General features: G+C 36.4%; 2 protein-coding genes across 2 annotated transcripts; both read left to right on the forward strand.

The window, feature by feature from the left end:
- The first annotated feature begins 981 nt into the window (after positions 1-981).
- On the forward strand, positions 982-4,617 carry LOC112422829 (replication protein A 70 kDa DNA-binding subunit B). Its single transcript, XM_024786511.1, has 13 exons — positions 982-1,119; positions 1,576-1,840; positions 1,923-2,019; positions 2,102-2,229; positions 2,334-2,418; positions 2,508-2,637; positions 2,819-2,973; positions 3,067-3,187; positions 3,307-3,483; positions 3,574-3,642; positions 3,772-3,942; positions 4,030-4,299; positions 4,390-4,617. The coding sequence occupies exons 1-13, from the start codon at positions 982-984 to the stop codon at positions 4,615-4,617; spliced, it is 2,034 nt and encodes a 677-aa protein (XP_024642279.1).
- Positions 4,618-9,312: 4,695 nt separating this feature from the next.
- On the forward strand, positions 9,313-13,715 carry LOC112422828 (uncharacterized). Its single transcript, XM_024786510.1, has 4 exons — positions 9,313-9,494; positions 9,699-10,627; positions 10,746-11,963; positions 12,052-13,715. Exons 1-4 carry the CDS (start codon positions 9,313-9,315, stop codon positions 13,713-13,715), a joined length of 3,993 nt encoding a protein of 1,330 aa, XP_024642278.1.
- Positions 13,716-15,030: the final 1,315 nt, after the last annotated feature.

Genomic DNA, 15,030 nt, shown 5'->3' on the forward strand with positions numbered 1-15,030 from the left:
TGATCATCTGAGTTTGCAGAGTTGATCATTTATTTGAAGGAACTTTGTTCGGCACTCATTTGAATCCCCTGAGACTTCTTTCATTTTAATCTTCACTGAGATCGCACTATGTTCTATGCAAATACCGTCAAATTCAATTACAGTGTATCGTGACTATATGTATTTACGGTGATATTAGTCTATCGACACGTCCTATCCAACAATGTCCAAACTATGTGGCGTTTTTGGTTTTACCTGCGATAAAACACCGAACGTCTGATGTAGCAGGAAGGACCCCGTGTGGTGAGTGTCGACGAGATGTCATGTGGCCTCGACCGCTAAACTCAAATTGCATAATATCTGCAATGACGCAGTATTTTGTGGTTGTTCTTATATCCTTTGCATGACAAGCAATGCAGATACATGCTTAGGTCAAGTACGTGTCTATATCGATCACCAACCGTGCTTCTTCGACGAACTTCTCATGATACTTGAGCACTTCCAATGACGTTTTTTTTTCAATTAGAGTTGTTGTGTGTTTGACTCAATCACAAACTTTTGTATTTTCCCAATGAGGACGGTGGTGTGTCCTACATCCCTAAGTTTGCTTATGTAATCTACGTTGCTTGAAGTTTTGGATGATAGATTTATGGTGATCATTGTTTTTGCCAAGTGTAAGAAATGTCCATTGGAATGTGCAATTTTTGTCCACTGTCATTATTGCAAGCTACATTTCCTACTCACTATAAATACTGTGATATATCAACCTGTGATATGCACCAAGTTTCTTTCTCATATTGCTAAGTTATTCAACCTGAGATACTATGGCTCATAGAAGCAATCAACTCAACAAGATTCCTAAAAGAGGTGATCTATCTTGCTTAGTTGTGCTTCCAGGACATTATTCCTTGGCTAAACACCTGACATTATTTACAAATTTATCAACAACATTGAAAAGTACTAATTCATGTTTATCTTCGTGTTTTAGTTACAGCACCAACGATGACTACTGTGGCTGGAATCAAGTGTGGGAATACTGATCTGGCATTGACAGTCAGGGTAATTCACCTGTGGAGTGTTCCTGATCGCACAAATCCTGTTGTGGACGGAAGCCTGCATATGCTTTTGCTTGATGAAAAGGTACTTAGTTTATGAGCATCTGGTCTTTGGTGGTTGAATTTGATGATTAATGTTAGTTATCCGATGCATGTGATCTAAGTTGTCTTAGATGGCTATAGTCAAATTGAAGCAATGGATATAAAAGTGGTTATTTGTAGTGTATGGTTAACTTGATTTTTCAATAACAATGTTTTAAAGAACACATTTCAAGATATTTTCCCCATTTCATAGACTAACTATGTTGTGTTGATTTTCCTAATTGATGGTTGCATGCTTATTATGTTGTATTGAAATAAGATATGAATAAACTTCTACAAAATGCTTATATCTGTTCATGCCGCCACTGTTATAGGTCAGCATTGTATGATTAGCTTTTATGCTTATATGATAGCACTGCCTTTATCTCAATTCCGTGGTTGACCTTGATACTATATATGCATCTCTTTGTTTCCAATGTGTTGATTGTGTGTGATACAGTGCGGCAAAATTCATGCAAGTGTCAGGAAGAATCTGATCCACCTCTTTAAGGATCAGATTGACGAGGGTTCAGCTTATGTGATTGAGAGCTTCATGGTGGGATCAAATGATCATGCTTACAAGACTACGGGCCATAAATACAAGTTGAATTTTATGGGAGGTACAAATGTGTTCAGGGTTTCTTCTGTTAACATTCCTGCTCATCATTTCACCTTCATGCCATTTATGCAAATTGTGAGTGCAACCAGGGAAGATAAGTTGCTTGGTAAGATATTGATTTCTATCTAATTCAATCAAACTTGTGATGTATCTATCTGTTTCTGAAGTATAACCATTGTATGTTATAGATGTAATTGGTCATGTGGTCGAGAAGGATGTTATCAAAGAGACTGAAAAAAATGGGAAGAAGCGCAAGGTTCTAGATATTATGCTCGAGGATCTGGAGTAAGTTTAGTTGAATTGATTATCTGCTATTATTTGATTGGGAGTAATTGTGCATTGATTGATGTTGCTCTCTTGGCTGCAGAAGCAATCGATTACATTGTACATTATGGGATAGTTATGCTGAAAGAATGCAACTATTTCTTGACACACATGAATCAGCACAGCCTGCGATTTTGATACTCCAGCTTTGCAAGATGAAGAAATTTTTTGGTCTCTATCTTTTTCAGCGAATATGTTGTAGATATATGATTTTGTGTTATCTAATTTCATTTAATTTCCAGTCTATTATCTTACTGTTTATTCATGTTTTTCAGGAGTTATGGGAGTATCTAATGCTTTTTATGGAACAAAGATGTTCTTGAACCCTGACATACCCGACGTTATTGAATACAAAACACGGTCTATAATCATTGTCCTATTTTATTTGTGCGGGGATGATTTTCGTTCAGATTAGTTTGAACTAAGTTATCTATTTTTTGATCTTGCAGCTTGAATGAAACTGATGTTGCCCTTACTCAAGTTGTCAGTCAAATGTCTGCACCGAACTTGCTCACTGTAGCTGAAGATTTGATGCAATCTAGGCGAATGACAATCGAGGATCTGATTGAGTCCAATGAGGTGACGATTAATTACGATATATCCACACACACACACGCACACACACGTGTATATATATATATATATATATATATATATATATACACACACACACACACACACATAGTTATGTTCTGCAATTGTGCGTTTTAGATCGATGGAATTGATTCTAATGAGATTTCTGCTGCTGATCTTTTTCTAGAGATGTTCTGGTGCTGTGCTGGCGAGGACGTGCGAACTTGAGGTAGACATGGGATGGTACTATCAAGCATGTACTAAGTGCGCATCAAGGGTTATAACTGCTGCTGGGAGCCTATATTGTGACAATAGCAAGATGCCAAGAACTGCCATTCCTAGGCAAGTAGCCTGCACTGCATGATCTTAAAAAATTCCTTTTTTATTTGATTTTTTGTGTTTGTGTATACTTATATATGTATTGCAATTTTTTAGGTTCAAGGTTCATGTGCAGGCGATAGACAACACTGGATCAACAACCTTTGTCCTGTTTGATCGTGTTGTGTCTCAGTTTTTAGGGAGAAGCGTTCAAGACTTGCTTGATAATATGCCAAATGTATGTTTTTTTTTTTATATGATTAAAAAACAACTTTGTCTAGAACAAGAGCAACGCGAGTATGATTACAATGTCTGATAATTTGGCGGCATGCGTTTTTCGATGTTGTCTGTACGCAGAGGAATGATTTACCTGCTTATCCAACTGAACTCAATGTGTTTGTGGATAAGAGAATGCTTTTTAAGGTTGAGGTCAGCGATGCCAATTTGTTTCGTAACTGGCGTAGTTATACTGTCAATAAATTGACTGATAGTGATGAAATTATCAAGAACTTCCTGACATTACATGGAATAAATGTGAGTTTAAAATATAGAAATTGCTTGATTCTTCTATTGATTCCATACCTTTTTCATATTCGGTAAAATTATATGCAACATGTACTGTAGATGGATGATGTAGGCGCTGGAGCTAATATTGTTGGGCCATTAACTGCGAACACTGAAAATGATGCTGCGGTATATGTATATATGTATACATGTCATGTCTTTTTTTTTACTGGATCTGTCTGCGAAATTCGATTTTCGTGTGTGTTTGTCATATGATGCAAATAAGAATGCGCTGTGGTTGTTTGATTTTCCTTTCAGGGGGCCATTGAAGGAGGTGATTCAAACAACAAGGATGATGTCGTTGATGTGGCCGGAACTCCTACAAGCAGGTTGGCTGGGAAAAAGGCAATAGTTGAACTCCAAGATGTTGATCCGATCAATATCGACGTTGTGGGAACATTTACTCAAATTGAAAAGGAGATGCATGAGGTCTAATTACATCTCAATTTTGTGTGGAATGGTCTCTTTCTTATGTCTATCCCCAAACTTATAGTATCCTATTTAATTTCTGTTTAGGGTGTAATGGAAAGAGGTGAGTCAAGCAACAAAACTGAAGATTTGGAGATAACACCGACTCCTATAAGAAGCTATGCAGGGAAGAAGCTGATGAAGGTGTCAGAGAGAATGGAGGCCATCAACGTTGAGATTCTAAATGATCTCGATGTCACCGAAACTTCTAGAAGCAAGTTGGTTGAAAATGAGTCAATTGTCGGCCTTGAAAGTTTTCATCCAATCAATACCGATGGTGCCGGAACATTTACTCAGATTGCTAATGAAATTCGTGGGGTATAATTCCATCTATATGCTTTTGCATGTCACCATCTATTTGGTTTGTTTATCACCAATTTTATTATATTTTACGTGATTTCTTCTTAGGAGATGACCGGTGGAGGTAACTCAGACAATCAGGTTAATGATCTAGAGAATGCTCAAACTCCTATAGGCAACTCTATTGGGAAAAGGCCTACTACATTTTCTGAGGGAATAGAATCAATGAATATTGAGATTGGGGATGCCTCTGCTACCAAGAAGCCAAGAACGGATAACTTGAGGGGCAAGGAAAAGACAAAAAGGGGTTTTGTACGGATTAGAGATCTGAAGTAAACACCACCGTGTGTCTTGGTAGGGTTGTTTTGCGTGGAGCCTATATCTGAATCGCTTGGTTGCTCATGTTTCTTATTATGTTATATTTCGTAGTGAACTGTGTTACCTAAAGTATTGAGCGCTATAGTATGCCTCTTTTGAACATGTGTTTTGTTGTGTGCTGCCAACCAATCCACTGTGCTTGGACGTTGTAGTTTATGTGAAGGCTATTTCAGCCTTTTTTAATCGTTCATGTTTCTTGGTATGTACTATTTCATGTTTTCGTGTGTAATCAAAACTATTGAGTGCCATAATAGGCCTCTTTTGGATCTATGTTTGACTATATGTTGTGGGTCATTTTTGTAATCATCTACGGTCTCTATGAATTATAAATTTTACTTGGATGAATCTACACTTGGCTTCATCTATCTCTGCTCTTTGGTATACTTATCGCTTAGAGATGTTGGGGATCGTTCATTTGGTGTCTATATAAGTGTGATCATATCATCTGCAAAAAAAATTTACTCCCTAATGACTTAAATTGAAATGACATCTGCCAATTGGATTAGATTGTGTGTATGGGCACATCAGGTTGTATTGTTTGTTTACTTTCGGGGATGACGAATTTTATATAAGCTCATATCGCATTTGCACTTGGTTGATTGGGCACGCCGCGTAGTGAGAGCTTATAAATTAAAATAAAAGCTTAGATATTTACATGGGTCATTTTTCATGAGCTCAAGATAAGCTCAAACCAAACGGGGCCTTGAGCGATGATCACTATACGTTTCATGCTAAGCCATCCAATGTGGATATTAAAGTTACATAATCTCAAGATTTCCAATGATGATTATACAATGAAATGATTGCTTTATGTTTCTTTGTACTCAACCTAAGATAATCACATGCCACATTTGCACGACTTCCAAAGTTTTGAAATTGTAAAATCATGATTATGTTTCTATCATGCTTACATATAAGATCCAAAAATCTATCATGATTTCATATTGGATTTAAAAACTATATTAGTTGATATGCGTGCTCAGTTGGTATTGTGTGTCTTACAAGTAATACAACTCTTTATAATCTTCATGATTAGAAAATCCATACCAATTCACCTCACAATTGCACAATTTCCAACATCTTGACTTATATGAGGTCATTGTCAACGAAGCAATGATTATTATATGCGAATGTCAATACAACTCATCCTACGTGTAGTGTGATTGACCATGGTAGACTCTTAGTTTGAATGACTAAAATTCTTCATCAACTTTTGGCCTACAAGATCAAAAAAATTAATGAGTTATAAGTTTGCCCATATCAATCCATTATTACGTACAGTCCGTTTGGAATAACTTCTTCTGTAGTTTATATAAAACAGCTTATGCAAATAAATAAGTTTTTATGCGTTATTTATAAGTTTTTAAGGTCGTTTATCAAAAAATTGTTCATGAATATACAGTTTTCGTTAGTCAGAGCTTATAAATTAAAATAAAAGCTTACATATTTACATAGGTCATTTTCCATGAGCTCAAGATAAGCTCAAACCAAACGGGGCCTTGAGCGATGATGATTATACGTTTCATGCTAAGCCATCCAATGTGGATATTAAAGTTACATGATCTCAAGATTTCCAATGATGACTTTACAATGAAATGATTGTTTTATGTTTCTTTGTACTCAACCAAAGATAATCACATACCACATTTGCAAGACTTCCAAGGTTTTGAAATTGTAAAATCATGATTATGTTTCTATCATGCTTTCATATAAGATCTAAAAATCTATCATGATGTCATATAGGATCTAAATCTTTGATTTGCTTTCTTCACTACACTATGCACGGTTGTTCACACTTGATTCCTAGATCTTTCTTTCTTTCTATCCCAAGCCATCATTCTATATAAGATCTAACACTCTAGCTATTTTATTCACACCATTAAACAAGATTGTTCACTCTTGATTGCTAACCACTTTATTTTCCTCCTACCACAAGATGTACTTTGTTTGAATGATGTTCTCATGTTTACCATGCCTTCTTTATTTGTTGTAGAGTCTTCTATAACCATGTTTCTACTATAGTGGTGTGTCGCTCAACACTATGGGCAAACTCCGTAAAAGGGTACGAAGTGAAGACGATATTCTTTACCATGAATATGAAGATCATTCTTTGCAATATGCTCGAAGGTCTCCTTTCACTGACATTACTAACGGTGAGTTCAATTGATTCTTGATTTCATCCCATGTTTTGTCCTGCAGACAAACATATAGCTATGCTGATCGTCACTGTGATTATGCAGTTCCTTCATCGTCATTGCAAATAAGACACCTGAAAAAAAGGAGTGATGTTGCTCCTCTGAAAGGTAATCGTTTTCACATAGATCAATCTTCATCCATGCAAATGTTTGATATAACTCCTTTGATGATAAAAGCTAAAGGAGAATTTAGCAATTCTTTTATGATTAATTTATATAATTGTAGAACAATTGAAAATTTGTTGTCCCTAACTTATAACTAGGGATGTGATGTTCATTGTTATGATTTTCTTTATCATTCTGCGCTTTTTTTTATTTTTTTATTTGTCATTCTATTCAATGTAAAAGTATGAATTCTGCCAGTTTTTTTTTTTTATGCTTGGCACAATGAAATATGAAGAATGCATTGTTTGTCTGCAAGGTCACCTTCCTCCTGGGAGATGCACTCTTAAAGATCGGAAGCTCACAATTCATTCAAAGAAACAACACAAATCATTACATCCAGCTGGTGTTGTACCTGTGGATTTGCAGCAGGGATCATTTCAAGGTATTGTCAATAGTGTATCTTAGGTGGTCATCACTCTGTCTATGAGAGAAATTGGTAAATTCAATATTTCGAATATATGATTTAGGGCTTGCGTGTCAAAACACTGATGCAGATATAGAGTGCACGCTAAATTCAGTGGACTCGGTCATGCAAATGAATGATGGTGCGTTTGTCAGTAGATTCATTTATATAAAAATACAACAGATATGAGTTGAATTTATTTTGACTGTCATGAAACATATGAGTGTATAATCGTTTGATTTTTGTCAACCACATCAAAAGACTACGCCTATAGCAACCTATGTAGCTATGTTAAAAAAACATGTGCACATAATTTTGAGGACAACGAAGTACCGTCAAATACATGTTTGTTATCGATTGCAATTCAATTGAAATATTGATTAAGGCAATAATTACCGACTGCTTTTATAAACGGCGTTGTAGTCGTTGGATAATTTTTTCCTGATTAAACATTGATGAGATTAGAATCATCACATCAAATTCCTATGCTATTCAGACACTATATACTAATTTGTGCAATGAATTTGTTAATGTAGTTGGCTCAGCTGATGTGCAGCCTGTCCATACTATTAACGACACACAATGCCAGCATAACTACGAAGATTCAGATGTTCCGTCGTATTCGGGTGGGCAGTTATTGTTCCCCACATATCATTGTTTCAATTTAAGATCCATTAACGACACACAACGAATTTGTGAATGTAGGTGGCTCAGCTGATGTGGAGCCTGTGCATACCATTAACGACACAGAATGCCAGGATAACTACGAAGATTCAGATGTTCCGTCGTATTCGGGTGGGCATATATTGTTCCCCATATATCATATGTTTCAATTTAAGATCCATATTTCGTATAATTACCTTTTTATTACGGTCTTCTTTGGAATTTTTTTCTTGGCATCCTTCATGCATATTATTTTCGCTATTCTAATTAGATCTATTTTTATGGTATTATACACTGATAATGAAATTCAACCATCAAAGTGTCATGATTTTCATTGTACTGCATAGTAACTTGGCATTTTATATGCAGCTGATTCAGATGACATGCACTTCGTAGACGCCGTCAATGGCATCCCATGTAATGATAATTTTGAAGACTCTGATATACCATCAAATTCATGTAAGTTAGTAGAGTTTATTTGTTGGCTGAGGACTCTTCACAACGACGCGCCCACGTATGGACAGACACACACACCCACACCCCCCACGCATGTATATGCATCTCAAATTCATGTTATATTGTACACTTTTTTTTGTTTCCTTATTCTACTATCTGGTTCGTATTAAAGAAAAACCTGCTGTTTGATTGATGTCTCGATCGGGCGCTTATAGATTTTTCAGATACTTTTAGATGATCAAAGGATTGCCTTTTTCCATATTAGATGTGTTGCCAAGTTCATATGCTATTTTGTTCCTGTGATAAAATTTGTTGTTGTTGAAATGATAACAAACTCATCATTTTTATATTTGACTTTCATCTGATGCAATTCACACGTTTAGTCTTTTAAATCGTGAAATGATTTTGAAACAGATGTTTCGAGTGTTGATAGCACTGACTTCACCGATACAGCTGTGTCTGGTATGACATTCCTTTTTATTATTATGGGTTGAATGTATTATGAAATTTATCATTCAAAGTGCTTAATTCCCATTGATTGTTTCACAGGAGTACAGGATTCTGGATATCTTAATATTGGTCAACCCACATATATTTGTCAAAAATGCGGTGCCATGATGTGGTATAAGGAGCGCACTCGGAAGCATTATAACGCAAGGGTTCCTGAATTCAGCATGTGTTGCTTAAAGGGAAAAGTTGTGATTGCTCCTTACCCTCGACTTCTTCTTGGAAAATATTAGATCGTTCAATAGCATGTTTGCATTTACGTCTATGGGCGGTCGGATTGATAATGAGATGAATCGTGGTCGAGCTCCTCCGATGTTTATAATGAATGGTGAAAATTGCCACCGAATTGGAAGTCTTTTGCCTATGCCGGGGGATCAGCCTAAATTTGCTCAGTTATATATATATGACACAGATAATGAAATAGCTAATAGAATGACGGCTGTCAGGTTAGAAAATTGCTATTGAAATGCACATATTTACTTTTATGTGTTCATCATGCATGTTAGTATTTTTTGCGCCGTGCACATATGTGTGTGTGTGTCTATATATATATGTATATATATTTCCAAGTATTTGATATATTGTGTTTTTGTTGTTACATTTATTATGTTTGCTTTTTTACATTGACATTTCTTTGGTGTATATTATAGGATGGATGATGAAAACTTCCAGTTAAAGTCATCTATTATTGAGACTTTAAGGGGTATGCTTGATGATTATAATCCATATGTTCAAACATACAGAACAATTCGAAACACAATAATGCAACAATCAGGGAATTCAGATATAAGACTGAGGATACTAGGAAAACGAGGCCGTGATGGTCGACGGTATAATCTTCCAACTGCATCAGAAGTTGCGGCATTGATAGTTGGCGATTTTGATGCGGCTGACTTTGAGAGAGATGTTGTGGTTGAAACTCAATCTGGATTATTACAGCGCGTATCTGTTTTTGAGCCTGCGTATGTGCCATTGCAGTATCCGCTTCTTTTCCCAAGAGGAGAGGATGGGTACCGAAAAGACATACCATACAATGAAGAGCATGACCCCGATTCTTCAAAGAGGGAATTTGTTACGCAAAAAGAGTGGGTTGCTTACAGGGTCCAACAAAGAACTAGAAATCAATCTACCATAATTTTTGCTAAGAGGTTGTTGCAACAATTTTTAGTGGATATGTTTAGCACGATTGAGGCTGCAAGACTTCAATATCTTCGCCTTCATCAAAAACAGCTAAGAGCATCGATGTACAAGGGATTAACGGAGGCTGTTTTAAGAGGGGAAACTAATCCAACCACATCCGGAAAACGAATTGTTTTGCCATCGACTTTTGTCGGTGGTGCACAGTATATGATACAAAATTACCAAGATGCTATGGCTATTTGTGGTTGGGCGGGTTATCCAAATTTATTTATTACATTCACATGCAACCACAAATGGCCCGAGCTGGTTGATTTTTTGAAAAGTTACAACCTCAAGTCAGAGGATCGGCCGGATTTAGTTACCCGAATATTCAAAATTAAATTGAATCAGTTGATAAAGGATATCAAGGAAGGTGATGTTTTTGGTAAAGTAAAGTCAGGTAAACCATGTTTGTTTGAAATGAATTATTTTCAATGTTTTTTCGTACCAGATTGTGTTTGTTAGATTTTTTTTGGAATAATTTCGCACTCTAATATGTTAATTCAACTGTGTTGTAGTTATCTACACGATCGAGTTCCAAAAACGTGGACTCCCACATGCGCATATACTGGTGTTCCTGCATCCTAGATTTAGGGATATTCAGGGTAGATACATTGATAAAATAATATCAGCTGAAATTCCTAATAAAGAGGAAGAACCAGTGTTGTTTGATATCGTTTCTTCACTTATGATACATGGTCCGTGCGGTCCTCAAAACACGAGTTCTCCGTGTATGAACAATAGGAAGTGCACTAAACTCTTTCCAAAGAGATTTGTCGATCAGACTATCATTGATGCTGATGGATATCCGGTTTATAGAAGGCGAGACAATGGGGTATATATTGAAAAAGGAAAATCATTCGTGGACAATAGGTATGTTGTTCCGTATAACAAGCACCTCCTCTTAAAGTATAATGCTCATATAAATGTAGAGTGGTGCAATCAAACAAGGTCCATAAAATATCTTTTTAAATACGTGAACAAAGGCCATGATCGTGTGACAGTTACATTTTATAGTGGTGGCCATGGAAGGAATGATTCCGACTGTGTTGATGAGATAAAGATGTACTACGATTGTCGATATCTATCTGCATGTGAAGCAGCATGGCGTATTTTTTCATTTGATATACATTTTAGAGAGCCATCTGTCGAACGATTGAGTATTCATCTTGAGAATGAACAGGGTGTGGTATACAGCGATAATGATGATCTTGAGGAGGTTATTGCTAATCCAATCATCCAAGCCACAAAGTTTTTGGCGTGGTTTGATGCTAATCGAATATATCCCGAAGCTAGAAATCTAACATACAGCCAGTTCCCTGGTAAGTTTGTTTGGAAAGCAAGGAAGCATTACTGGTCTCCGCGGAAGAGAGGGTATTCAGTAGGTAGAATTCACTTTGTTACGCCTGGTTCGGGTGAGATATTTTACTTAAGAACTTTGTTGAATTATGTGAAAGGTCCGACGTCTTTTGAAGACATAAGGACTGTGGGGGGAATTGTAAAAAACTCATTTAAAGAAGCATGTTATGCCAGAGGATTGCTCGAGGATGACAAAGAATTTATAGATGCAATTGTTGAAGCAAGTCTTTGGGGCACTGGAACATTTTTGCGTCATTTGTTTGTTACTTTATTGGTGTCAAAGCAAATATCTCGGCCAGATACTGTGTGGAATATTACTTGGGAATGTTTAAGCGAAGATATTTTGCACCGGCAACGGAGGATTTTGCAGTTTCCAAGTATTTCACCTGACAATTAATGCATTTATTTTTTTCAATATATTTTATTATTCCTTCAAAATGACTTTGACTTTTATTGCGAATGTAGATTTGGTATTAACTACTGATCAGCTAAAGACATACACTTTGGCTGAAATTGAGATATGCTTACAGTGTCATGGAGTTAGTTTGGATGATTATCCTGAAATGCCTGCACCGGATAGGGCGTTGGCACCTGAGATAAATAATCGATTGATTCATGATGAACTTAATTATAATGTTGATGTTCTAGCAGAAGAGCATCGGAGATTGATGTCAACAATGACGGTTGAACAAAGAAAGGTGTATGATACAATCATGAATAGAGTATATGACAAGAAACCTGGTTTTTTTTTCTTATATGGTTACGGTGGAACCGGGAAGACATATATTTGGAGATCATTGGCTGCAGCAATTAGATCAAGGGGTGAGATTGTTATAGCAGTTGCTTCAAGTGGTATCGCAGCTTTGCTCATTCCAGGAGGTAGAACTGCACATTCACGGTTTAACATTCCTTTAATTATTCATGAATCATCATCATGCACAATAACTCCGGACAGTGATCTGGCAAAATTAATAGCAAGAGCAAAGTTGATCATATGGGATGAAGCACCAATGCTTCATAGGCACTGCTTTGAGGCTGTTGATCGTGCATTTAGGGACGTTCTACGAACCTATAATAATGATCGATTGGATATCCCCTTTGGAGGAAAAGTGGTTGTTTTGGGTGGAGATTTTCGCCAGATACTTCCAATCATACCCAAAGGAACGAGACAAGAAGTTGTTCATGGCACTATAAATTCTTCGTCTCTTTGGGATTTTTGTGAGGTACTTACACTAACCACAAACATGCGGCTTTTATCTGGAGGCAACGCTTCTGACATTGTAGAGACAAGGGCATTTTCTGATTGGGTTTTGGGGATTGGAGATGGAAGTATTGGACAAAATAATGACTTGGATATAACGCTGAATGTGCCCCATGATCTCCTTATCCCAAGCTGTGGGGACCCGCTTTCAGCTATTGTTACTCACACATATCCTGATCTTTTGCACAACATGACTGATCCGTCCTTTTTTAAGGATAGGGTTATTTTGGCCCCGACAAATGCAATTGTTGACGCACTCAATGATTATGTAATGGATTTGATTCCTGGTGAGGAAAACACTTACCTGAGCTGTGATTCTGCATGTAATGATGGTGCAGACACTGGTGGTCCCAATGATCTGTATACTCCGGAATTTTTGAACACGATAACTGCTTCTGGACTTCCAACACATAAGTTGAGGTTGAAGGTGGGTGTTCCTGTTATGTTGTTGAGAAAGATCGACCAAAATTTAGGCCTCTGCAATGGAACACGTTTAATAATTACAAGGATGGGAACATATGTCTTGGAGGCAAAGGTTATATCAGGAAGCAACATCAATCAGAAAGTTTTTATTCCAAGGTTGTCATTGATTCCATCTGATAAGAAGATCCCATTCAATTTTCAACGGCGGCAGTTTCCGTTAGCTCTTTCCTTTGCCATGACTATTAACAAGAGTCAAGGCCAGTCGCTGAGTCAGGTTGGACTTTATCTCCCCCGTTCCGTTTTTTCTCATGGTCAGTTGTATGTTGCTATGTCTCGAGTTACTTCGAGAAAGGGGTTGAAGATATTGTTGCTTGACGAGGATGGTGATGATACCGATGTTACATCCAACGTGGTTTACAAGGAAGTTTTTCAGAATGTTCGGTAATTTAAATTGTTGTTTTCTGTTTAACTTTTTCATGGTTGTTTCTGCACTTTGTAATTTGCCAGCAAACTTTCGTGGATGTCCATTACCAAATACTGTTTCATATGTGTTTGACGTTGTATCACGTGCTTTACAAGGATGGTTATGTGAATTATGCTTTTATGTTTCTCATATGGTTGATCTCTTTTTTGGATTGTCGTTGTTATGTGCTCACTATTGACCCGTGCGAGAGCACGGGTTAGACGTCTAGTTGATGATAAATGTGAATATTACAAATGATAAAAAGAGATACCTTCTAATGAGGTGGTGACAACTTTCTATACTACTTTGTGACTAATGCTAACTAGTATCTAACATATATCTCTAATACTTAGCAAGCTAATACTTGTCAGATGCTTGATTGATTTCACCTATAAATCAAACTAACCGGAGATTAATCTCTAAGTTTGAAAATGAACTTTTTGAAAAAAATTGTGGCATACATGAGATTCTCCAAGATTCTTCCTCACCTAAAACTTCACAACAAAATAAGGTTGCAGAAAGAGAAAGTAAATCTTGTGAAAATGACACACTATGATCGATGAATCTTAGGTTGCAAAACATTTTTGGGCTCAATGAATTTACTTTCAACTTGATCCCTGAAACCTTTAGCTATTGAAGGAAGTAGCTTTAGGCTTTGTTTGCGAGTTGAATTTTGGAGGGGAGGGGAAGGGAAGGAAAGGCTTATGGAGTGGTAACCCTTGTTTGCAAGTTTTAAAAAAACAAGGGAAAGGTTTTGGGGGGTTTTGAAGGGCTTAATTTGTCCAATTTTAAAGTTCCCCCAAATTGGGGGGTTTTGGGGGGTTAAACATACAAATTGACAATTTTGCCCTCTTAATAATTCAAAATTCCAATTTTAGACCTTACTAAAATTATTACAATCTTTTTTAAAAACAACTTATTCAAAACAACTTATTTATACAAAACAGCTTAATAGGACATCATTTTCAAAAACAGATTATTCAAAACAACTTATTTATGCAAAACAACTTATTACGACCTCATTTTCAAAAACAGCTTATTGAAAACAACTTATTTATACAAAACAGCTTAATAGGACCTCATTTTCAAAAACAGCTTATTCAAAACAACTTATTTATGCAAAACATCTTAATACGATCTCTTTTTCAAAAAATGCTTATTTATATAAAACAGCTTATTACGACCTCATTTTCAAAAACCGCTTATTCGAAACAACTTATTTATACAAAACAGCTTATTACGACCTCTTTTTCAGAAAAAGCTTATTTACGCAAAACAGCTTAATACGATCTATTTT

The sequence above is a fragment of the Medicago truncatula genome, chromosome 6 (genome assembly GCF_003473485.1).
Source record: "Medicago truncatula cultivar Jemalong A17 chromosome 6, MtrunA17r5.0-ANR, whole genome shotgun sequence".
NCBI classification, from domain to species: Eukaryota; Viridiplantae; Streptophyta; class Magnoliopsida; order Fabales; family Fabaceae; genus Medicago; species Medicago truncatula.